This window comes from Lichenostomus cassidix, chromosome W (assembly GCF_008360975.1).
Source record: "Lichenostomus cassidix isolate B80296 chromosome W, HeHo_3.0, whole genome shotgun sequence".
Taxonomy (NCBI): domain Eukaryota; kingdom Metazoa; phylum Chordata; class Aves; order Passeriformes; family Meliphagidae; genus Lichenostomus; species Lichenostomus cassidix.
Window position 1 is genome coordinate 5,267,168 of NC_139510.1, and position 24,169 is coordinate 5,291,336.

At 42.5% G+C, this 24,169-nt stretch overlaps 1 protein-coding gene and 1 long non-coding RNA gene across 6 annotated transcripts in view; one reads left to right on the forward strand and one right to left on the reverse strand.

Annotated features, from left to right (window-relative positions):
• Positions 1-606, reverse strand: part of LOC146425355 (uncharacterized) — a 569,707-nt gene extending 569,101 nt beyond the window's left edge. Inside the window, exon 1 of the long non-coding RNA XR_014846577.1 lies at positions 579-606. This is a non-coding gene — a long non-coding RNA (uncharacterized LOC146425355). The remainder of the gene's footprint in view (positions 1-578) is intronic.
• LOC146425374 (AN1-type zinc finger protein 5-like) overlaps positions 1-16,363 on the forward strand; it is a 42,420-nt gene extending 26,057 nt beyond the window's left edge. For all 5 annotated transcript variants that reach the window (XM_085041699.1, XM_085041695.1, XM_085041696.1 and 2 more), the window contains 3 exons: positions 14,043-14,168; positions 14,449-15,076; positions 15,346-16,363. In XM_085041699.1, the coding sequence (XP_084897825.1) occupies positions 14,043-14,168; positions 14,449-14,597 (275 nt within the window). In that variant the 3' untranslated portion in view covers positions 14,598-15,076; positions 15,346-16,363. The remainder of the gene's footprint in view (positions 1-14,042; positions 14,169-14,448; positions 15,077-15,345) is intronic.
• The last annotated feature ends 7,806 nt before the right edge of the window (positions 16,364-24,169 follow it).

A 24,169-nucleotide genomic window follows, 5' to 3' on the forward strand; every position in this document is an offset into this window, starting at 1 on the left:
TGACCAATCTGGGTGACTTTTGAGAACTCTATATATGTGATGAAATCAAAACAATAAAGGTCATTCCTTCTTGCCACTGAGAACTGGTGCTTTCATTACTCTGCTAGCTGCTCAACAGCAACAGGGTGTTATAATCTAAAGTTCCAAAAATTGGCCATTTTTCATCACAATCTAATTTATATAAAGGCCACCACTGGTTGCAATATTTAATAAGGGTCTTCCTATTTTCTGTTCCCCCTCTCCTGGCTATTTCTTTCCAATGCGCTAAAATGCATCCAAGAAGGCTCTTTGTTAATGTTTCTTTACTCTGGCCACTTCCCATTCTGCTTAAAATCTTTATTTAAATGTTAGATTACCCACTCTAGGTCACCTGTATAATGTATTATACCACTCCTTGGTTAGGGGATGTCTCTCGGTTAGTATTCCTCTGTTTTTCTTCTCCCTTAGTTTAATCATTATAGCTTAAGCTATCATACACAGCATGCAATTACTTAACACACCGTCACAGCAAAGACGAATTACACAATAAACTTCTATGCACACTATTCAAACAATACACAAACTTTAAACATTCATACCTTACTTCTGGGATCCGGGTTATCCGGGGCGTCACTTCCACCCCCGGTCTGCGCTTACTTCTGGGATACGGTTGTCAGAAGCCGAGCACACACACATGCACACACACTGGCTATAGGAGCTCCACACACCCAGACACATGGTAATATTCTGCCTACCCATTCTCTTGCCTCTTATACAGTCATTGGTGGGTCTATCTTGGCTTCCAAACCTGGAATGCAGCAGAACTCTCGGATTCGCTTCAATCCCCCTCGGCAGATCTTGTAGAATCCTTTCCATGCTAGCCTGTGGCCAGCTGCTTGCAAGCCTAAACAGGGACCCTCACTGTGCACGTAGACGTCTCTAGTGCCTTACCAGCCCTCCCTGGCTACGCGTACGCCTTGTAGACTTATTGATTGATAAACATACTGTTTCTCGTGCTGCCAGTAGATACTTCTCTGCCCAGGCAGTGGTCAAGCCAGAAGTGGAGATCTTCCAGGGAAAAGTGCCCTGGGGCACGCCAAAGAGTCCGTTCCCGGCCAGCCCTGCACCGGACAGAGGTTCTCCAGCTGGTTCGCCAAATGATTTAAGAAAGAGACAAAACTTCACAACCTATATAATTTTAGGTTGTAAAGCCAGTATGTTTATTGCAGGGCCAGGCACATGGGAGGTAGCCCTCCAAAGACACATGCACCGTCAGTCCTGTATAGCCCAGTATATATGTGGTTACATGTTACAAATTCATAGAGTTTCCCAATACGCTTATACATATGCATAACCTATCCCCGCTTTGTATTATAATGAGTTCAAAAGTCATTTTTATATCCTTGTGCCTGTGTAGTTCTGTTTTATGGAGGGGTCTTTGCAGAAGGTCCTTTTCACTGACCTTCTCTCCATCCAAAGGCCAGAACAACAAATTTGGTTTTTTTGCCAGCGTGGAAGTTCCAGAGTATCACAGTCCTTGTTCAGCAAACACAATGAATGCTAAGTCAGTAGATATATTGTGTGGTGAGCAGTTTCTGACAAGTTATCTCTTAACTTCTGATTCCCTTGTATCACTCTCCTGCCACAAACGTGCAGGAGAGGGGAAAGAAAAAACTGTTAAACACACACCAATCTCATGAGTTGAGATAGGACATTGACAAGGGGACACACGGAAGAAGGATAGACAGGCTCTAAACTTAAAGTTGCAAAGTGATTTAATTACCTAACCGAGTTGGATGATAAATGAGAGGCAAAAATAAACTTTTCATACACTATTTTGTTCACTCACCTCCCTCCTGTTGTGGTTTAAGGGATGTTACAGCAGACTTTACCCTAGAGCTTCTCTACCCAGCCTGGCTCAGCGCCTCAGTGCAGCAAACCCTATGTCCCAGGGCTGGAGACTGCGCTCTCACCAGCCGGGGAGCCATAAGGCTAGCTCTGGTTCGTCTGCTTCCACAACCGGCGATGATAAAGGAGGCAAGGAGGGTCTATGCATTGTGTCCATGGAAGATGTTTATTCGCATGGTGCAGCAGAGGCCAACAACCTCCCAGAGGCAGAGATGCCTCGTGGGCGAAGGCCTCACATGCACAGACACATGTGGTGCATAGACAGCCACACGCATAGACACACGTGGAGCATAGACGGCAAGATGGCGGAGAGTGAGGGGTTTTATAGGGAAACAGAGAGGGGCAGGGACAGCACACAGGCCCAGTGACCTCTGGGTACAGGGGAGGTACAGGGGCAGAGTTAGGAGTACAGGAACCAATAGGGGAAACCCGAGGGAGTGGCCAGAACCACGTGGGGTGGGGAAGGCAAGACAATAAGTGACAAGTACAGTCATTAAGAAAGGGGTGTGGGGAACTTGCAGCTATTATCACAATACCCTCCCACTTACGAACTAATTTTTTATTTTTTATTTTTTATTCACCCCCCTCCCTCCTTCTAACCAACAGCTCGGGTAGGGGGGCAGGGTGTTGGGTATTTTCTCAGTCCACGGAGAAGGTCCATAAATCTATTAATCACCACAATTCTTCTACTACAAGTACTCTTTATCTCTACTTATCTCTCTCTCTAGACAGTTTCTCTTCTCTCACCCCCTCCCTCTTAAGAAGCAGTCTCTCTGCTCACCCCCCCTTCCCTCTTTCCAAACCAACAACAACAGGCAGGGGGCAGGGTAAGAGGTTTTTTCTCTGGTCAGTCTATCAGGGAGAGGGGTCCTCTACTTAGCCATGGGGTCCCTCCCACGAGAGACAGTCCTCTGGGAACTTCTTTGGCATGGGTCCAATCTCACGAGCAACATCCTGCCCGAATTCTGCTGCAACATGAGTTTTTGTCCACAAGGTGCTGTGCAGACTCTCTCGAGCTGAGGCCAGGCTGCTTCCATCCCAGGAGCAAGGCCTTTCTCTCCCTTGCAAGGCCTTTGTAGCTTTAACTCTATATGAGACTCCAACTGGATCACAGCTTTCTCCAGGCATCCACCTGCTCCTCTGGCATGGGCTGTGGGTGGATTTCTGCATCCTTGTGGACTCCATGGGCTGCAGGGGGACCTCCTGCTCCCTCCATGGTCTTCACAACAGCTAGCAGAGGGTTTTCAGCTCCGGCATCTGGAGCACCTCCTCCCCAACCTTCTTCACTGACCTTGGTGTCTCCATGTTGTTCTCCCTTCACATATTTTCACCTCCACCTCATCCTCCTCCAACTACAAAGAAGTGCGTGCCTACCTTGTTTTGATTTTTTCTTAAATATGTTTTCACAGAGGCGTAACTAGCACCTCTAATTGGCTCACACTTGGCCGGCAGCATGTCCATCACTTTCAGAGCCATCAGAGATTGGCTCTGCTGGACTTGGTGAAAAACTTCCAGAACTTTCACTCAGGACACACAGGAGCCATCTTTGTGCCACTCCCCACCCCTCAGAAACTTCTTCAGGCTTACTACAACAGCTTGTGAAGGGTTTAAATTTCTTTTAGATGTTAAAGATACCTTGCTCATGTTCTGGGCTAAGCAAAACTACCACAATTTACTAGTACATTGATCCTGTGTCTTGCAGTCAAAAAAAGCTGGCCTCAACCTTTTATAAATCACTTTTGTGTTAGGGTTAGTTTCTTTTTTTCCTTTCTCTTTTTCTGCAGTATCCAATATGTGTTGTTCTGTCTTGAGGAGGAGCTGAAACAATAGTAGAGTAGATAATTAATGTCACCTCGTAAAACAAAGCTAATACTTTTTATGAGATGTAATTCTCTAAGATAATGCCTGACATGATGTTGCTAATGAAAATACTTTAGTTTTATCTGTAGTCTCACCCTGGCAATTTAATTTCATAACTGTCTATTAGATGGTAGGTCTGGAACAAACGATATAGCCTTCAATCAAAGTAGGTTTGGGGGTTTTTTTCTTAAGCATTATGAAGACTTATTTTATTTTGCAAGTCAATGTTCTAAATAGTTAGGTATGCACAATTGTCGTTAAGTCTGTGGGCTAAAAGTATACTCTCTTGCTGTTTGGATTTTAAGCATCTGATTCCAGAGGGTTCTGAAGTTGAAAAGAATGAATCTTAACAGGCTTGTGTTTTCTTTTGTTTTTCTCAGGTTGAGGTTGTTATCTGGATTCTCATTCAGAACAAATCAGGTCTGAAGGCAATGAATCATATCTTAGCATTTGAAGGAAGAAAGGCATAACAGATATAACTGGCCTAGTTGGTTATAATTTAGATGTCTAACATGCTCTATTTTGTTATAACTTGTAATTTCTTAGTTCAACTTTGTTGCTTGTAGTTTTGTAATTGAATTGAGGCATGTGTTCAGTTGCTTATCTGAGCAACTGTGTAGAAGTCAATGAAATATAAATACCTTTATATCAAAACTCCAATTCATAATTGGGCATTGATTATATAATGCATTTTGTAGGCTTTTGATCTGCTTCTGCACTTCTTCATTAAGGATTTAATTTTAGTTCAGTCTTGACCATAGAATATACCCAAAATATTCTAGAGATATTGTTCATATCTGTGGGTTTTTTTTCCATGCTAACTTACAGGAATTAAATGCCAAAAAACCCTTGTAAAACTTCTTTACTTTCCTTTTGTTGATTGTTGCATCAGAGCAATACCATTACTAAGTTGGTGAGGCATAGTAGAGGCCTTGAAGAAACCTGTTTTGTTTTAAGCAGATTTTTAAGTGGCAATAAAAGATTCATACAAGAGAGCTGACTTGCATATTGAGCACTAAAACCCAACTGTTGTGAAAAAAGTATGTTTAAATAATCATATTGTATCAATTCATAGCATATTTCTAGCATTTTTGTGGGTCTCTACCTTCCTGAATGACTCTCAGGGCTGTTAGTGTTTCCAGACTTAATTAGTGTAGTGTGCAAATAAAAACCCTTATATTTCTGAATCTAGTAATAGCTTTGTTTTACAGAGCAGTGTGGCGAGTTATCATTCTGAAGCCACAGCTGTGCAATAGTGCTGCCTATGAAGAAGGTGAACTGGAACTTGAAATGCATATGGTCTTATGTAAAAAAAGTGTTAAAAATTCTTCCACAAACATTAACTTAGCCATATTCCATCCATGTTGTAGGTTACCCTCCCCATTCCTGAATGTTGTCATATAATTAAATTAATGAGATGATGGTTAGCTCATTTTTCTTTTGGCTCTGTACCAAGCCTATATGATGAGTTATTTTAATGTTCAACCCCACAGCTATTTTACATGCAAGACCCTGTTAAGGGATGCCCTCACTTATGTTACAGATAAAACCAGTAGCTGTGAAATTTAGTGTGTTACAGATAATATTCTGAGTAATATGCTGAATATCTTATGAGCTATTGAATGTTTAAGATGATAGATTATATTGCTTGCTTCTTGTTTTAATATCTGATTCTGATTTGGTTTTGAACGTGGCTATAGTATTTAAATGTGGGTGCTATCTGTAGACAGTTCCTTTGTGGCTGTCAATAAAATCATCAGACATATAAACTTTGTCTTGTGTTCAAAATTACCTTCCCATTTCCCATGTCTGCTCTAGCTCAAGTAGATGCCCTCAATTGAAACAATTCTGAAATGGAACTAATAATCTCCTTGAAGTCTTGAAGCTGTCTATCTTGAAAAATAAGACTGGAGACCCAACTGCTAGTCCTGTGCTTGTTGCCAATAACATGCTATTGTATCTTTTTGAGAGATGCACAAAAGGCATCAAGTCTTGATGACAGCCAATCTAAACCATATTTCAGTGTGATACTTAAACAGGGGTATCTGTTAGATTGATGTAAGTATAAAAATATTGAGTGTGCCTGTTGAGCATGTGAGAGATTAGTTTCATGCTGCAGAATAGTTTTATCCCAGTTCTTTGGCATCAAATTGAATATACAGTTTATTCTTTAGCATTTTATCATGGACGGGTAGATCAGCATAGCAGTTGCAGTTTCTAAATAATAAAATATTTATTCTCAAGCTTGATAAAGCATAATAAATACTGTCCATCTTATTTTCATTGACTCAAACTTTATGTACAAGTCAGTTGTGTTAATGTGCAGCATAAGAATTATGTAATTTGTAGTATAGTCTTCAGTTCTGGTGGTGTCTAAGTACAGTATGTTTTTTCTGATGACTTTTGCGTGCTCTTTGTCTATTACCTTTATCCCCTCTTCTGTTTTATTTTTTCTGGCCCTTCCGTGGTAGGAGTTGGGGTTTGCCTTCATGTAAAAGTAGCTAGAATGCTTAAAACCTTTTTTTTTTAATGCTCTCAGGCATTTCACTCTTCACTGGCATGCTTACTGCTTCCTATTACTTTGGAAGCCAATGCATTTTGTTAAACTGATAGGGTTCTATTTTGGCTAATTTGTTTGGGTATACAGGAAGCTTCTAAAACCTTGCTATTACTTTGGTAGTCCTTTCTGAATTAATTTAATTTATTGCTGATTTAAAAAGTAGAGCATGATGGTAAGAAACAAAGATAAGACTAAAAATGCCTTCCCTTCACCCCTTTCTTCCCAGACCCAGCTTTACTTCCAGACTCTTCTACCTCCTCCCTCTATATTCTGAGTTGTCCAGTAGGAATGGAGGGTTGCAGTCAGTTCATAACTGTTCTCTGCTCTTCCTTTCTTGCACTTTTTACCTGCTCCAGCATGGGTCCCTTGCACAGGATACAGTCCTTCATAAACTGCTCCAGCTGTACTGGTTTGTGTAAGGAAAACCACTGTCAGTTCTGACAGTCTAGTTACAGAATCACAGAATGGGTAAGGTTGGAAGGGACCACAGTGGATCATCTGGTCCAACCTCTCTGCTCAAGCTGGGACATACCAGAGCACATTGCATAGAATTGCATCCAGACGGTTCTTGAATATCTCCAGTGAAGGAGACTTCACACACTCTCTGGGCAATCTGTTCCTGTGCTCGGTTACCTGCACAATAAAGTTCTTCCTCATGTTCAGGTGAAACTTCCTGTGCATCGGTTTCTGCCTGCTGTCCCTTGTCCTGTTGGTTGGCACCACCAAGAAGAGCCTGGCTCCATCTTCTGACACCTCCCTGCAGATACTTATAGACATTGATGAGGTCCCCTCTCAGTCACCTCTTCTCGAGGCTGAACAGGCCCAGCTCCCACAGTCTTTCCTCATAAGAGTTGCTCCAGTTCCCTGATCATCTTTGTGGCCTCTGCTGGACTCCAGGAGCTCCAGGTCTCTCTTGTACTGAGGAGCCCAGAATTGGACACAGCACTCCAGAAGTGCCTCACCAGGGCTGAGTAGAGGGGCAGGATCACCTCCCTCGACCTGATGGCAATGGTCTTCCTAATGCGTCCCAGGATTCTGTTGGCCTTCTTGGCTTCAAGGGAACTGCTGGCTCATGGACCCAATCCTTGAGCAAGAGAAAGTCTTCCTTCCAAGATTCCTTTACCCTGGTCTCCTGGGTCAGAGATCCCTGAGGGCTGGTCTTGTCAGTGCAGACCAATACAAAGGCAGCGTTCAGTAACTCTGCCTTCTCTGTGTCCTCTGTCAACAGGGTCCCCTCTCCACTTAGGAATGACCTCACATTATCCTTAGTTTTCCTTTTGTTAGTGATGTATTTGAAGAAGTCCTTCTTGTTGACTTTGACATCCTTGGCCAGATTTAATTCTTGATGGGCCTTGGTCTTCCTCATCTCATTTCTTCTTACTCTGACAACCTCTCTATATTCATTCCAAGTGGCCTGACCCTGCTTTCATCTCCTGTGTATTTCCTGCTTGTGTTTGAGTAATGACAGGAGTTTTTTATTCATCCACACAGGTTTCTTGCCCCCTTTGCCTGATTTCTTGCTCATTGGGATGCATTGTTCTTGAGCCTGTTAGTACAGTGGTTATTACTTTTTCAGAAGCCTCAGTCACTGTGGGTTTAATACTTTGGGGTCAGAGTAGCATTAGTCTTCCTATTTGCAGGACCTTTGTGTAGGTTGAACAGCTGTCATGCTGTGGCTTGTGGTTTACTTCTAACCATCAGTAACCTTGCTGTTCTCCCTCTGTCTGCTTTGAAGATGCATGTTACTTTCAGACTGAGTGAAGTAAATGTTCCCAAATATAGAGTGCAACAGTTGTATTTGTGGGGGTTTTGTTTGTCTTTTTATTTTTCAGGCACTTTTGTACTAGGATTAGGTTGGTTCCTTATCCTAGCAGATTCCTGATAATAGAATTGTAGAATGGTGTGGGTTGGCAGGGACTTTAAAGATCATCTAGTTCCAACTCCCACCCCTGCCATGGCAGGGACATCTTTCACTATCCCAGGCTGCTCCAAGCCCTGTCCAGCCTGGCCTTGGACACTGCCAGGGATCCAGGGGCAGCCACAGCTGCTCTGGGCACCCTGTGCCAGGGCCTCAGCACCCTCACAGGGAAGAATTTTTCCCCAATATCTAATCTAAACCTACCCTCTTTCAGTTTAAAGCCATTCCCCCTTTTCTTATCACTTCATGCCCTTGTGAAAAGTCCTGCTCCAGCCTTCCTGTAGGTCCTCTAGGTACTGGAAAACTGCTATAAGGTCTTCCCTGAGCCTTCTCTTCTCCAGGCTAAACAGCCCCAACTCTTTCAGCCTGTCTTCATGGGAGAAGTGCTTCAGCCCTCCCTCCTGAATTCTTTCAGTGGCCCTACTGTGGACTTGTATGAACAGGTCCACATCTTTCATATGCTTGGGGCCCCAGAGCTGGATGCAGTACTCCAGATGGGGTCTCATGAGAGCAGAGTAGAGGGGAAGAACCACCTGCCTCGACCTACTGGTCATGCTGCTTTTGATGCAGCCCAGGACATGGTTGGCTTTCTGGACTGCGAGTGCATGTTGCCAGATCATGTCAATTGTCTTATCCACTAACACACTCAAGTCCTTCCCCCCAGGACTGCTCTCTATCTGTTCTCCACCCAGCCTGTATTTATGCTTAGGATTACACAGACCCAGGTACAGGACCTTGCACTTAGCCTTGTTGAACTTCATGAGGTTTGAACGGGCCCACCTCTCAAGCCTGTCCAGGTCCCTTCCCTCCAGCACTTCGACAGCACCACACAGCTTGGTTTTGTTGGCAAACTTACTCAATCCCACTGTCCATGTTGCTGACAAAGATGTTAAACAGCTCTGGTCCCAGTAGGGACCCCTGAGGAACGCCACTTGTCATTGGTCTACACTTGGACATTGATCCATTGACCACAAGTCTTTGAGTGTGGCTATCCAGCCAATTTCCTATCTACCAAGTGGTCCATCTGTCAACTCTGCATCTCTCCACTTTAGGGACAAGCATTTTGTGTGGGGCAGTGTCAAATGCTTTGCATGAGTCCAGGTAGTTTTTTTCTGTCACTCTTCCCATATTTGCCAATGCTGTAACCCTGTCATAAAGACCTCCATGATTTGCCCTTAGTGAAGCCATGTTGGCTGTCACCAATCACCTCCTTATTTCCCATGTACCTTAGCATAGTCTCCAGGAGATTGTGCTCCATGATCTTGCCTGGCACAGAGGTGAGACTGACTGGTCTGTAGTTTCCTGGGTCTTCCTTATTTCTGTTTTTAAAAATGGGGGTTATGTTTCCCCTTTTCTAGTCAATGGGAACCTCACTGGACTGCCATGATTTCTCAATATTATGGATACTGGCTTAGCCACTTCGTCCACTAGTACTGTTAGGATCTGCAGATGCATCTCGTCAGGTCCCATGGACTTGTGCACTTTCAGGTTCCTTAGATTCTTTCAAACCTGATCTTCTCCTACAGTGGGTGCTTATTTGTTCTCCCAGTCCCTGCCTTTGCCATCCAGGTTTTCATCCAGCAGTACCCCTAAGTCCTGTTATACGTGGCTGATCTCAATCCCTGCATCCCCCAGCCTGTATTGATATTGAGGGTTGTCCTGACCCAAATGCAGGACCTTGCACTTTGTCTTGTTGAACCTCAGGAGATTCACAGGGGCCTACTTCTTGAGCTTGTCCAGGTCCCTCTGGATGGCATCCCCTGTGCCTGTTTTGTTTTTCCTGATGGCACTGCATTTTACAATGCCTGTGGTTAACTTGTTGTATTACTTAATAAAATTAAAAAGTCATGTCCATTTCTGGAAACTTCTTTTTGCTCCTGAATTCTTCAACCTTGTAGCAGGAGATCTGGTCTCCTAAAATTGAAGTGAAACAAACCTCATCTGGTAACCTGAGCTGGTGGTTGGCAAGAGAAATAACCATGGTGATGAAGAGGGCTACGTGCCAACAGGACCTCTGTTCAGGCAATAAAACATGTTCTGGTGATAAAAGGCTTTGTTCCATATGAATAGGGTTATTGGTACTGAGGAGGCAGGTCTGCAGGTGACAGTAACAACCATTTTCCTACCATAATTTCAGCTTTTGTCTAATGATTTATTCCATAGCAATTATATGGCAATCACTTTGAGCACTTTGCCTGATGATTAACACAGTATGATTTCTGGCATAAAATTTATTTAATGTATACTAGAGGGAGCTTTTTGTGGCAAGCAGTTGTCAGATCTGTATCTGATGAATGTGGGTACCAATATCATGTCAGAAGAACTAAAACTTATATTTCATTTGAGACATAGTTTGATGAAAAAATGGGGGTTTGTTTTTATGTGTGAGCTTTACTTAAGGAGTGTTGTCCCTGTTCTAGCTGTTAATCAAAGCTACTTTGAGGACGTCATTATTAAAACCCATTATAAGGTCTAACTCTGCTGGCATAAAAGTGGGTGGATGCCTCCTTTTTGCAGGTGTTATCTGTGTTGAGTAATAAATTGAACAATTCTGATTTAGGGCAACCTGTGCAATCTTGTTCATGGGCCACAATCCTTTCAGAGGTGTACCTGCTCCAGTGTGGCCTTACCCACAGCAACAGTCCCTTCAGGAGTGTACCTGCTATGTTATAGACTTATCCACAGCCACAGAGGCTTCAAGGTATACCTTCTCCAGTGTGGACTTCTTGAGCCACAATCCCTTTAGAGGTGTACCTGCTCAGCAAGAGTAAGATGATAAGCAGCGAAAGCAAAAAGCAGCCACTAATGAGCACTAGGCTTTAATTTGCAGTCAGGCAAGCAAGCCCATGGCAAGCACAGGAGCCTGCTGATTACTAGTTAAACAGCACTAACAGCTATAAATTTGACCTAGCACATTCTAGCCAAGTCCGTTGTTATCTCAAACCCTTCAAGCCCTTTGTTGGGCACCAAAGAGGTCTGTTGTGATTTAACCCTGGTAGGCAGCTAAACACACACGGCTGCTTGCTCACTTCCCCAGAGAATTGGAAGGTTCCCTTTTTCCATCTGCCATGGCTTACAACTAGCATTTCATTTTAAACAGACTGGTAATATAACAAATCAAAAATTAGCTTGACCTTGCTGCTTGATTTGGGAGGTGTCTAGTCAATTTCTTAATTCCTGTCACCTAAGGTGTGTGGTATCCAACAGCCTTACACTGTGTTTTCAGTGTTTTTAACCTGATTTTTTTTTCATAGGCTTTCAACTAGATTATCTGATACTGAACACTACTTTCCTTGGGGTTTAAAGACAAGTTCAAAAGGTTATATCTATTCATTTTGAAAATATTAATTGTTAAGACAAAGGAATTGCTTAATTAAAAAAAAAAAAAGCAGCTGTGGAAATTACTCTGAAAAGTATTAATAGCAGTTATGATTGTAGTGCCATACCATTGCTTTTTATTAATAGCATGCTTAATTATGGAAAAAAACATTATATATCCAAGACTGGATAGTATTGTTGTCGTCAGAATTAGCAGAATAGCGTTGATGCTGAAGTCTTCACACTTTCTAGAAGAATATATAGAATATTCAACAATAAAGTCAGTAAAGATCTTGAGTTGTTCCCTAGGACTTACAGTTATAATACTGTATAAGAAAATACTGATTTCCTGTATAAAACTTTTTGGGTATGAGCACTTAAAGTTCCTTGTTACCTCTAAAAGTTTGTCACTACTGAATCTTGTTTACAATCTGAAATATGAACTGACTGGAAGCTCTCTTTGTTCACTTCTACAGTGAATTGTGAAATGGGGCTTGGATTTGTGAGGCTTTGTGTTAGTAGTAATAGGCATATGAACATAATACAAATACAATTTTATAAGAGCAGGTATTATTAGTAAGGGTAATATAAAGTTAACTGTAAGGAGTTCATGATGTTGAAAAAATCCACTTTCAGAATGCAATGCTTACTGATCCAAAAGGATCTCAACTAAGAAATCATACTTGTGTGCATAAAGTTGGTTACGAGTCCTTTAAAGCTATATTCTCAATCATTAATTATGGAGTGTATTTTATAGTTTGCTCATTATCTTTTAAAACAATAGATGTAATCATACCATTGAGTATCTGTCTTGCATGAGAGACAGGAGTTTTATGTGTTTTTGCAGTTTAACAGACTTTAAGATAGCTAGTTCCCCAAGACTTAGTCCTGTTCACAAGATTGTTTGATATTTGGCCGATCTGTCTAAAAATACCATTTATTAGATACAGAAAATAACAAACAAACATACAAACATAGAATAGATTGACACACATAGACACACAATGAATGCATAGTTGCAACACTATAATAGCTAAAATGCAATTATGAGGTAAACGCTTGCTTGAACTATAAAAATAGTTAAAAATGCAAGAAATGCTTGCTTAATGCAAGTTAAGAAATGCTTGCTTGAGCTAGCTGAAATGCAAGTTTAAAAATGCTTGCTTAATGCAAGTTAAGAAAGGTACCTATAAGTTAGCCGGAATAATACAATTTAGGAACTCAATGATCTTACCAAATCCAATTTTAGAGCTGGAATACATTAAGCTTCCTCACTCAATCCCAGGGAAGTAACCACAGGGCTGCGTCCAAACCCTGGGGAGAAGACTTTACTTCACGCTCCAATGTCCATGTAGAAAGCTTCTACCTTTCCAAGGTTTCGTGGTGTTTTTTATAGGAAAAGAGTATATGGATTTGCGGTCACTCAAAAATTCTTCACATTTTCTTAGTGTCTCACCTTGGCTTCCAGGCGCCAGGACTAGATAGCTAGGATTAAGCTATCAACTTAATCTGAGCCATTCATCTCTAGCCAGCGATCAGGGAGAGAGAGAAGGGGGAGGGGGTTGTCCTGCCCCAGTGTCTAGAAAAACTGAATAGGGACAGACTCTCTGGGTTGTATGGGTTAAAGTTTGTATACAAACACATCTCCCTTGTCTTTCCTCTGCACTAATTTGAGTATTAAAGGGATTTTTAAAACAACTGATAAAAAATTTAATTTTTCAAAGAAAACTAACAGATCCACAGAAGTTCACAGAAGGACCCATTTTTATCCTGCATAGAACTTGAAAAAGTGAGAAATATGACTAAAAGTGTTCATGACAAAGGCAATTGAAAAATAAGCCATTTTGACTCAAACTGCTTGATCATTAAGGTTGAATATAGTACAAGGATACTAATATCCAATGCAAATATGTACTTTTCTCTTTAAATTACTGAAAAAAAGTGTCTGAAACAATGGCTCTTTTGAGCTGTGTGGCTTGTAGTAGTATGCTTGGTGTATCACAAAATCAGTGGTTTGAAGCTCAAGAATGTTAGGTGTTGTACTGTTTGACCCTAAGGTTTTAAATCATCTGACTTTGCAAGTATAGTGGCAGAGTAACTTGGTACTATGACAAAAAAGCATTACTGTCAATGTAATTTGTTTCTATTGACTCTTTTCCACAAGTATCTCCTCTGTTCAACAACTTTGACGGTGTTGTTATTGCTTTGGATTAATTTAAATTGGATCATATTACTTTTAGTATTGTGTGTACAGGACCTATATGGGTGTATACAGGTGATAACACTAGGTATCCTGCATTTTCTAGATGATGAAACAGTGGGAAAAACTTGATAATTTTCTGTAGAGATTAAAGGGAAGTTAATAGAATACCTATTCTACTTACCACTTCAGATAATAAACTTCAGGGTCTTAGAGGGGAATTTACTGTTAATAAATCCAAACATGCTAGTGAAGTGAAGGAAGAAAATAACCTTTATTTCTTTTGCTTGCTTTAATAGTTGTTACTCAACCAAGCCCATCAGTTTCTCAACCTAGTACTTCACAGAGTGAAGAGAAAGCTTCTGAACTGCCTAAACCAAAAAAGAACAGATGTTTCACATGCAGAAAGAAGGTTGGCCTTACGGGTATGATAGTACTTTGTCAATATTGAATAGATTTATATGATTAGTTGCCTCTTACTAGATTAAATTTGTTGAAATCTGTAGGCATTAAACTTTTGCTTGCTGTTACAAAATCCATAATGTTAGATCCCTTAATTGAGATAATATTAGAAAATAATCATTCCACTTAATCTGTTTGATACAGAAGAATCACATACCCCCTTTGTACTGGCTAAGCCTTAATTTATATCCTTCTTAAGTCTGAAGCTTCCTAGTGATGTTGCTTTTCCTTTTCTTTATACAGGGTTTGATTGCCGATGTGGAAACTTATTTTGTGGACTTCACCGTTATTCTGACAAGCATAACTGTCCATATGATTACAAAGCAGAAGCTGCAGCAAAAATCAGGAAAGAGAATCCAGTTGTGGTGGCTGAAAAAATCCAGAGAATATAAACTAGTTTACTTGTGAAAAGACTGACTTTTATTTGTTTTATTTTAATATGCCCTATGAAAGCATTAAAGAGCAGATGCATGGCCATTTTCCTTTGTTCTCCAAAGTTTTAATTTTAGCCTTGTCTGTCTTAATGTTTTTTTCACAATGTTTGGGTGTTTGTTACAGGCAGAATTGGATAGATACAGTCCTTGAAAATGTATATGCTCTCTTCAGAATATGACTGAACAGCTAGAACGTGCACAGGAATACACATGCACGGAAGACAGGCTCTAGTTCACATGTGCTAAACAGATGTTTACTTCATGTTTGCAGCAGATCTGTCTTTTGAGATGTTCAAGGTGTTTATCACTAGCCAAAGATTGTGCCTGTTTGGGAGAAGGCTATGTCAGAAAGGCTGATGGTCTACTTTTATCCATTTAAAATCTTATTCTACTTTTAGTTTCCACACTCCATTGTATTCCAGCAGAATATAAGACATGTAGAGGGCTCTGTTGCTGTTGAGCCGCTAGCAGAGAAGGAAAACCCGGATTCTCAGCGTGGCATAGAAAAAGCGCTTTATTATTTGAATCCAACATATATATAGACTTTTCAGAGGTCACCCAGATTGGTCAGTCAGAAACCTCCCCCTAGGCCTGATTGGCCAGGCCTGAACTGTCCAAATCTCGAGACACTGTAACAACAACATCCAAACTTTATCTTTGTTTATAAAACATAGAAGAATGTTCTCATGGGAAAGACCTGTGCTAGCCACAGGGCTCTACCATCCAGTAAGATGACTGTTGGTGCCATATTTAATAAAAGGTCATTTAGCAATTGCAACAAGGAAAATGGGGGGGAAATCAGATATGTATGAGAAGAAAACTTTTTTAGAACAGATAACATTAACTTCAGAATAATGAAAATTATAATAATTTCCCAAAGGAAATGTCCTGTTAGAAACTTAAGAACTGTCCTGCAACAGTTATCTGCTTTTCTTTGCATAGCTAATAATGTAGTGTAGCACAATATTGTGCTAAGATTGACTTAGAAAACAAAAGCTCTGGGTGGGATTTTTAGACATACCACGGCAACTCTATCAAGTGACACATGCATCTGTGTAACTTGCAGAAGTATTTGAGCAGTTTATTATTCATATGCTTCTTAAATTCAGCATGTTCTGGGTTCAAAAGAATATTAGGAGCTTTTTTCAATTAAAAAAAAAAAGTTTTAAATGTAACAATTATTGGGTATGGGAATCATACCCAACATGACTCCTGTAATCTTAAGTGGGAGCTGGAACCACTCTTGGAGGGCTGCTTTATAATTTTTAATTGTATTTGGGTGTGGGACTGTAGTGTTCTTGGGTGTATTGCATGGGCTCCGTTATCTACAGCTTTGTATAATAACTAGAAAGGACAGTATAGTTCACTGATGCTTGTCTGGTAATATAATTTCTGTGTTATAATGGAAAGGGGTTTTGTGATGTATGAAACTTGTGGTGGTTTTTTATATAATCAAGTATAGTGTAGACTAGTGTTGTAATGCCTCTTCTCATGTGTATGTACACAAGATGCTACTTATGATTTTATTGCAGTGTTCAATCTTAGATTTTTTGTTCACTATTAAAAACATCAAGCTTTTGCTTTAAATTTGTTCTTTCAATGTAGTTATCAGATATGCAAGCATGTACAGATAGTTCATACTTAGGTATTGCACATAATCACACTATCCAGCATCTATGCTCTGCTGTATTATGTAAATAATAAAAATCATGTACAGAAGGAAATATTTCTTGTGGTAGTTCATTGGTTTTAGTTATTGCTGTAACTTAAAAGTGGTCCTGTGGAGGTTGGGATACAAAATTAGTACTATAGATTTTTTTTTCTTAAACCATTCTAACCTCCTTATTTCTTATTTTGACATACTGACTTCTTTAAGATGACTTGTTGAGGTCAGAGAACCACGAACAGCTGGAATACAGGTAACTACGTGATGACCAGATAAAGATGTCAGCAAATAACGACATGCTTAAAAGGGAATGAAGGAAATATTAGTAGTGAACTTTAAAAGTTTCAGTTCTGTTGTGGGTTTTGGGTTGTTTTTTTCTCCTTTTGGCTAAAGAAGTTATTTCCGGTGGATCTGTTCTAATACAGCCAGTGTACCGACTACATTGTTTTGTTAAAATCTTCATCAGAAGGCCTGGGCAGAATTGTCGGGGTATGATTGTCACAAATGCCATATATACCTTTCCCAAGGAGAAACAAAAGTACAGAGCACACAGCACATGTTGACTTGAAAGAGGCTACCTTTGCTGGTGAATAATACATAATAATTACTGCTGCCACTATATATGCTTCTGATAAGGGAGCAAGGGCATGTTCTGGGCCTTCATGTGCCAGGATGAATTTTTTTTTATTTTTATTTGTGGAACTGTTTTAAAGCATCTAAGTTACAGTTTTTCTACCTTTTTGTATTAAAGTCAAATCAACTCAACTGCATCATAAAAAGCTTGTTCAGTTTGGGAATAGGTTTTTTAGTTTGCTTGTTTTGTGAATGCACCTTGGAACTGGATATTTGGGGAGAATGTGTCCAGATTTGTGGTATTGTCAGGGTGAGAGTATTTTAGGAAGGATAACCATACTGATACTAGTACTTAGTGATTCTGATGGTCTCTCTTGCATTCATTTGCTTTTTTAATCTGCACAAAGGCTTGTTTAACTTAATACATCTGAGGAGGAAAGTATGGAATGAGAAATCTCTCATTGTTCTATAAAATCATTAACTGTATCATGTGTAAATTGTTGACAGGTGGGATAGGAGCCTGTATTCAAAACTAAGATGTATTCTGTTAATAATTCATAGGGTCTATAATCATTCAGGAGCACTAATTCCATTGAGGCTCATTGAACTTTCAAAGAGGGGGAAGGCTGGTAAGTAATAGTGGGTACTAAAAAGTCTGATAAATGGATCTTTACATTTTAGTGCAAACAGTGTGGTACATATCCCTTGGCAAAAAAAAAAAAAAAAAAGAATATAGGTGCAGAACACTTTGGATTTTAGTTGTTTGGTCCTTAAATCTAAAGTGATAAATGGTTATGACAAGGTTACCCACCTAGTTGCTCAAGGGAAGCCATTTGATAAAAGAAATGATACATTACCACATCCTATGACAAAACAACCTTGGAAAGGATTGAGAAATGCAGACTGAGCTCTAGAGGCACAGAGAAGATAAAAACAGCCTTGCTAATTGCTAGAAACAAACTGCGCATGTTCAAAACCAGGGGTCAACCAGTGGACACCACAATTTGGGGATCAAAGACCACCAGAGACCCCGAAAGAGACCCCCCCGAGGACCAAATAAGGACTTCCGATAGGGATGGGACTATGCAAAATAGGGCAACGAATATACATCAAGCAAGTGAGGATAACTGATGAATATGTAAACTATGTGTAATAAAATGCCTTCCTTGTCTGTCTCGGGTTACACGAGATTAGAGGAAAATCCTCCTCGTGTCCAGCATGTTGCAATAAAGAATGCCTGCTTTGTAATACTCAAAACAGGTGTGGGGCGGGGTTTCCTCCACCCAGCGGCGGTGTGATTAAAAGAGAGCTGAGCAGGTGGGTGTTTCGCTCCTGCACAGGCGTTGGGCAGGGTTTCCTCTGGCCAGCGGCGATGTAATTAAAAGAGGGCTCTAGGGAGTGTGGCAAACAGGAGCGGGCAAACAGGGGCGTGGCACGGCACTGAGGGCGTGGTATGGCAGTTTGCGAGGCAGTTTGCGCAGGCAGGGAAAGCATGCAGGGTTGCAGATATCCTCCCGCTAGTGGGGTTTTTAGTTTGTTTTAGTGTTGAGATTTGGTTGGTTGGTTGGGGTTTTTTTCAGTAATGGTCTATTGTGATAATAGCTGCAAGTTCCCCACACCCCTTTCTTAACGACTGTACTTGTCACCTATTGTCCTGCCTTCCCTACTCCACATGGCCCTGGCCACTCCCTCGGGTTTCCCCTATTGGTTCCTGTACTCCTAACTCCGCCCCTGTACCTCCCCTGTACCCAGAGGTCACTGGGCCTGTGTGCTGTCCCTGCCCTCTCTGTTTCCCTATAAAACCCCTTACCCTCCGCCATCTTGCTGTCTATGCTCCACGTGTGTTTCTGCTCCACGTGTGCTGAGCATGTGAGGCCTTTGCCCTCGAGGCATCTCTGCCTCGGGGAGGTCGTTGGCCTCTGCTGCACCATGCGAATAAACATCTTCCACGGACACAACGCATAGACCCTCCTCGCCTCCTTTATCACCGCCGGTTGCGGAAGCAGACGAACCAGAGCTAGCCTTATGGCTCCCCGGCCGGTGAGAGCGCAGTGTCCAGCCCTGGGACAGAGGGTTTGGAGCACTGAGGCGCTGAACTGGGCTGGGTAGAGACGCTCTCGGGTAAAGTCTGCTGTAACATCCTCTAAACCGCAACAATGGTCTTTACATGATCAAAAGCTACAGCTACTAAAAGTGTACCTAGCCAAACAGAACCCTCCAAGAAGGATGCGTCTGTCCAGACCCCTTCCTGTGAAGAGTGTTTGAGCTTGTCAGTAGTACCAGGGGATGGTGCAAAAGATGCCTGCCTATGGCGCGAACAGGGGAATGATCTCCTTTCTCTGGTGGTGGAGCTTAGGGAGGAAGTAGAAAGACTAAGGAGCATTAGAGAAAGTGAAAGGGAAATAGACTGCTGGAGCTTCAACCTTCCATCCTTGAGAGAAGCCCCCCAAGAGTCAGAGGACTCCCATGCCTCCTATCGTCAGGCAAGAGGAGAACATCTGGTGGATGAAGGGGAGTGGAAATGGGTTCCTATTCAGGGAGGTAATAAAAATTCCTCCCGACCCCCATCACCCACCCAGGTGCCACTTCAGAATAGGTATGAGGCCCTGGATGAAGAGGGTCAGCCAGATGATATAGAAGAAAACAACCTGCCCTGTGAGCCTTCCAGTTCTAATTCTACTTCCCCTGTCAGACAGATCATTACCTCTAGCATTATAAAGAAAAGAAAGGTAGTCGTGGTAGGCAACTCTCTTCTGAGGGGAACTGAGGGCCCTGTGTGTCAACCGGACCCATCCCACTGGGAGGTCTGTTGCCTCCCTGGGGCCCGGGTACAGGATATTACTGAGAGACTCCCTGGGCTGATTCAGCCCTCTGATTATTACCCATTGTTGATACTCCAGGCTGGCAGTGATGAGATTGAAAAGAAGAGCACCAGGGCAATTAAAAGGGACTTTAGGGCACTAGGTCGAGTGGTCGATAGGGCAGGAGCACAAATAGTGTTTTGCTCAGTCCCTTTGGTGGCAGAGACAAATGATGAAAGAACAGGAGAGCCCACATCATCAATAAGTGGCTCAAGGGTTGGTGTCATCGACAGAATTTTGGGTTTTTTGATTATGGGGCAATTTTTATGACACCTGGCTTGGTGGAGTGTCCTAGGTTGCAATATAGATGTATTTAAGTATTCTATTACCACCAGCTGTGGGCCGTTAGCTGTTATCACCTGCTAATGACCCACCCCGCATGACAGGCAATGGGCCATCAGGGACCCACCGTGTGACTCATGGACTTATCTCATCCCATTGTGGGATGCTCTGCCCAGGAAGGAGGAGCCAGGTGTTCCCACCTGGATATAACCTGGCCTTGGAACTGCCTGAGCTAGCCCTGTCTACTGGGTTCCCAGAGGACAAGAGCTACCACTGGACCTTCAGCTGGAGACCAGACCTTCACAGGATCACTGCTTCAACTGAACTACTTCAGTTGAACTGCTACCACCACCTTTACTGGGTGTCAGGTCGTATCTGACTTTGTCAGTGCTTTTCCTTGTATTATTTCACTTATTTTTACTTTCAGTCTTGACTTGTGATCTCCCACTGGTTTGTTTTCAAACCAATACATGGAGCCAGACAGGCTTCATCTATCTGTTAAGGGCAAAAGGATTTTAGCCCATGAACTGGCGGGACTCATTGAGAAGGCTTTAAACTAGGTTTGACAGGGGAAGGGGATGCAACTAGGCTCTCCAGAAACAAGCCCAAGGGTGCTAAGGCAGAGTCAGGGGTGAAAGTAGCAGCCCAGCTGAAGTGCATGTATACTAATGCACGCAGCATGGGTAATAAACAAGAAGAGCTGGAAGCCATTGTACAGCAGCAAAGCCATGATTTAGTCACCATCATGGAAACATGGTGGGATGACTCGCATAACTGGAGCACCGCACTGGATGGCTACAAGCTCTTCAGAAGAGACGGGAGAGGGAGGAGAGGTGGAGGGGTGGCCCTTTATATTAGGGGCTTTTGATGCCATGGAAATTGAAACTAATGATTATGAATTTGAATGCTTGTGGGTAAGGATTAAGGGGAAGGCCAATAAATCTGACATCCTGCTGGGAGTCTGTTATCGACCACCCAGTCAGGAAGAAGAGGTAGATAATTTATTCTACAAGCAGCTGGAGGAGGTTTCAGGATCACCAGCCCCTGTTCTTGTAGGTGACTTTAACCTACCAGACATCTGCTGGGAGCTTAACACAACAGAGAAGAGGCAGTCTAGGAGGTTCTTAGAGTGTGTGGAGGATAATTTCTTGTCACAGCTGCTGAGTGATCCTGCCAGGGGAGGGACTGCATTGGATCTGCTGTTTGCTAATAGAGATGGGCTGGTGGGAGAGGTGGTGATTGGAGGTTGTCTAGGGCATAGTGATCATGAAATTATAGAGTTTTCAATATTTGGTGAAATCAGGAGGGGCATCAATAAAACTTTCACACTAGACTTCCGGAGGGCAAACTTTGAGCTATTCAGGAGACTTACTTGGAGTGTTCCTTGGGAAGTAGCCCTTAAGAACAAAGGAGTTCAGGAAGGGTGGGCGTGCTTCAAAACAGAGGTCTCGAGGGCACAGGAACAGACCATTCCCATGTGCCAAAAGATGAGTTGATGAGGTAAATGTCCAGCCTGGATGGGCAAGGAGCTTATGAAGGAACTAAGAAATAAGAGGATGTTTCATCTTTGGAATCAGAGTCAGGTACCTCAGGAATTACTTAAGGAGATTGACAGGGCATGTAGGAGAAAAATTAGAGAGGCCAAAGCTCAGTTAGAACTGAATTTAGCAACTTTTGTGAAGGATAATAAAAAGTGGTCTTACAAATATATTAATGGCAAAAGGAAGGGTAAGAACCATCTTGGTTCTCTACTGGATGCGGAAGGGAATTTAGCAACCGCAGATGGGGAGACGGCAGAAGCGTTTAACGCCTTCTTTGCCTTGATCTTTATTGAAAAGATGGTTTGTCCTCAGGACAACTCTCCTCCTGTGCTGGTAGATGGTGTCAGGGAGAAGGATGGTCCCCCTGTTATCCAGGAGGAAGCAGTCAGAGACCTGCTGAGCTGACTGGATGTTCATAAATCTATGGGACCAGGTGGGATCCAGCCCAGGGTGATGAGGGAGCTGGCAGATGAGCTAGTGAAGCTGCTCTCCATTATTTGTGAACAATCCTGGCTCACCGGTGAGGTTCCAGATGACTGGAAGCTGCCCAATGTGATGCCCATTTACAAGAAGGGTAGGAAAGAGGATCCTGGAAATTATAGGCCAGTCAGTCTAACCTTGGTACCCAGTAAGGTCATGGAACAGTTTATTTTGAGTGCCATCACATAGCACTTACAGGATGGCCGGGGGATTAGACCCAGCCAGCATGGGTTTAGGAGGGGTAGGTCGTGTTTGACCAACTTGATCTCCTTTTATGGCCAGGTGACCTGCCTGGCAGATGCGGGAAAGGCTGTGGATGTTGTCTATTTGGACTTCAGCAAGGCCTTTTGTAAGGAAGGACTCCGTGGGGTTTAGTTATGGGGATAAAATAGGGGCAAGAGATCTCTAAAGATGAGTTTTAGAACGTGAGGGTTTATTGCGAAAGAGCGTGGGCGTGAGAGGCCTGCTGGGCTGCAAGACGCAGCCCAAAGCAGGCCAGAGAAAAGAGAGAGAGCAGAAAGAAGAGAGTAAAAAGAGCGTAAAAGAGAGCGATTTGCTGTTTACAATGCAATAAATCATCTTCTCTGTTGAATATTCTAATTCCCTTTAACCAATCTAAGACAAGCTACAAACTCTACAGCATTTACATACAAGCTATAAGAATCATCACATTACCATACGGGGTCATGTTTCAAACCTTAAAAAAACTACCTTTTGGTATCTCCACCAGGCAGGTAGGGTCTGCTCTGACCTTTGGACTTGCCTGGGTAGAGGGCATTGTTCTATCAAGAAGGGGGATTACCTTCCACGGCCATACCATTGTTTTTTAGTTACTCTACAACTCGAACCTTGTCTTCATTTCAATCTCACTCATTTTTTCCATATCCTCAGCATCTTTTGCAAGGTAATCATATCTATAAGGCTTTCCTATTTCATCTTCCCCAACAGCCTTTGACACCGTTTCCCCACAGTAAACTCCTGGAAAAGCTGGCAGCTCACAGCTTGGACAGGTGCACTCTTCAATGGGTTCAGAACTGGCTGGATGGCCGAGCCCAGAGAGTGGCGGTGAATGGTGCCACATCCAGTTGGCGGCCAGTCACTAGCGGTGTCCCTCAGGGATCTGAGCTGGGGCTGGTTTTGTTTAATATTTTTATTGATGACATGGATGAGGGTATTGAGTCTACCATTAGTAAATTTGCAGATGACACTAAGCTGGGAGCGTGTGTTGATCTGTTGGAAAGTAGGAGGGCTCCCCAAAGAGACCTGGAACCTGGATAGATGGTGTCTTGGAGTGATGTTATGATAATCCTTTATTCCCTATCGTTGGTTTATATGCTCAAAAAAATGTGGTCCTGTCGCTTTAACTACGTTCAGCCGCAGAGAGAAACGCGGGTTGTTTTGAAAACTTTTTCCCAAGTCTCGCTGCGGGGGAGTGAGGAGGGGGAGGGGAAGATTCTTCGCTCTGCAGAGACTGCGTGATGGGACGGCTGTTGGAGTGGGCTCTGTTCCGTTTTTTTTTCTTTCTTTTTTTTTATTTTTAATTTTTTTCGTTTGGACCCCTTTACTTTGATCTGCTTTGTCGCCCGAAAACCCAAGTGAGCCAGAGGACAGCAGAACTCTCGGGGAGCTCCGCCCAGCCCCCAAGGGGAACGAGGAGGGGAGAAACTACATCTGAGGAAAAAGGACTTTTTAATCAGGTTTAATAACTCTTTTCCCCCTTGGTTTTCCCCTTCCCCTGTGCCTTGCAGGGCACTCTGCGTGGTTTTATTAAATAAATAGTTTTTTCTTCACTTCCATCTAAGAAATTCTGTTGTGGGTGGGGGAGGGGGTGTCAGAGCCCTTTGCTCTTGGAGGAGAGAGAGTTTTATCATTAATCCAGGACAATAGGCAGAGTCCAGTAAGATGAAGTTCAACAAGTCCAAGTGCCGAGTCCTGCATTTTGGCCACAATAACCCCCTGCAGTGCTATAGGCTGGGGACAGTGTGGCTGGACAGTGCCCAGGCAGAGAGGAACCTGGGGGTACCAGTCGACAACCAACTGACTATGAGCCAGCAGTGTGCCCTGGTGGCCAAGAAGGCCAACGGCATTCTGGCCTGTATTAGAAATAGTGTGGCCAGCAGGGATAGA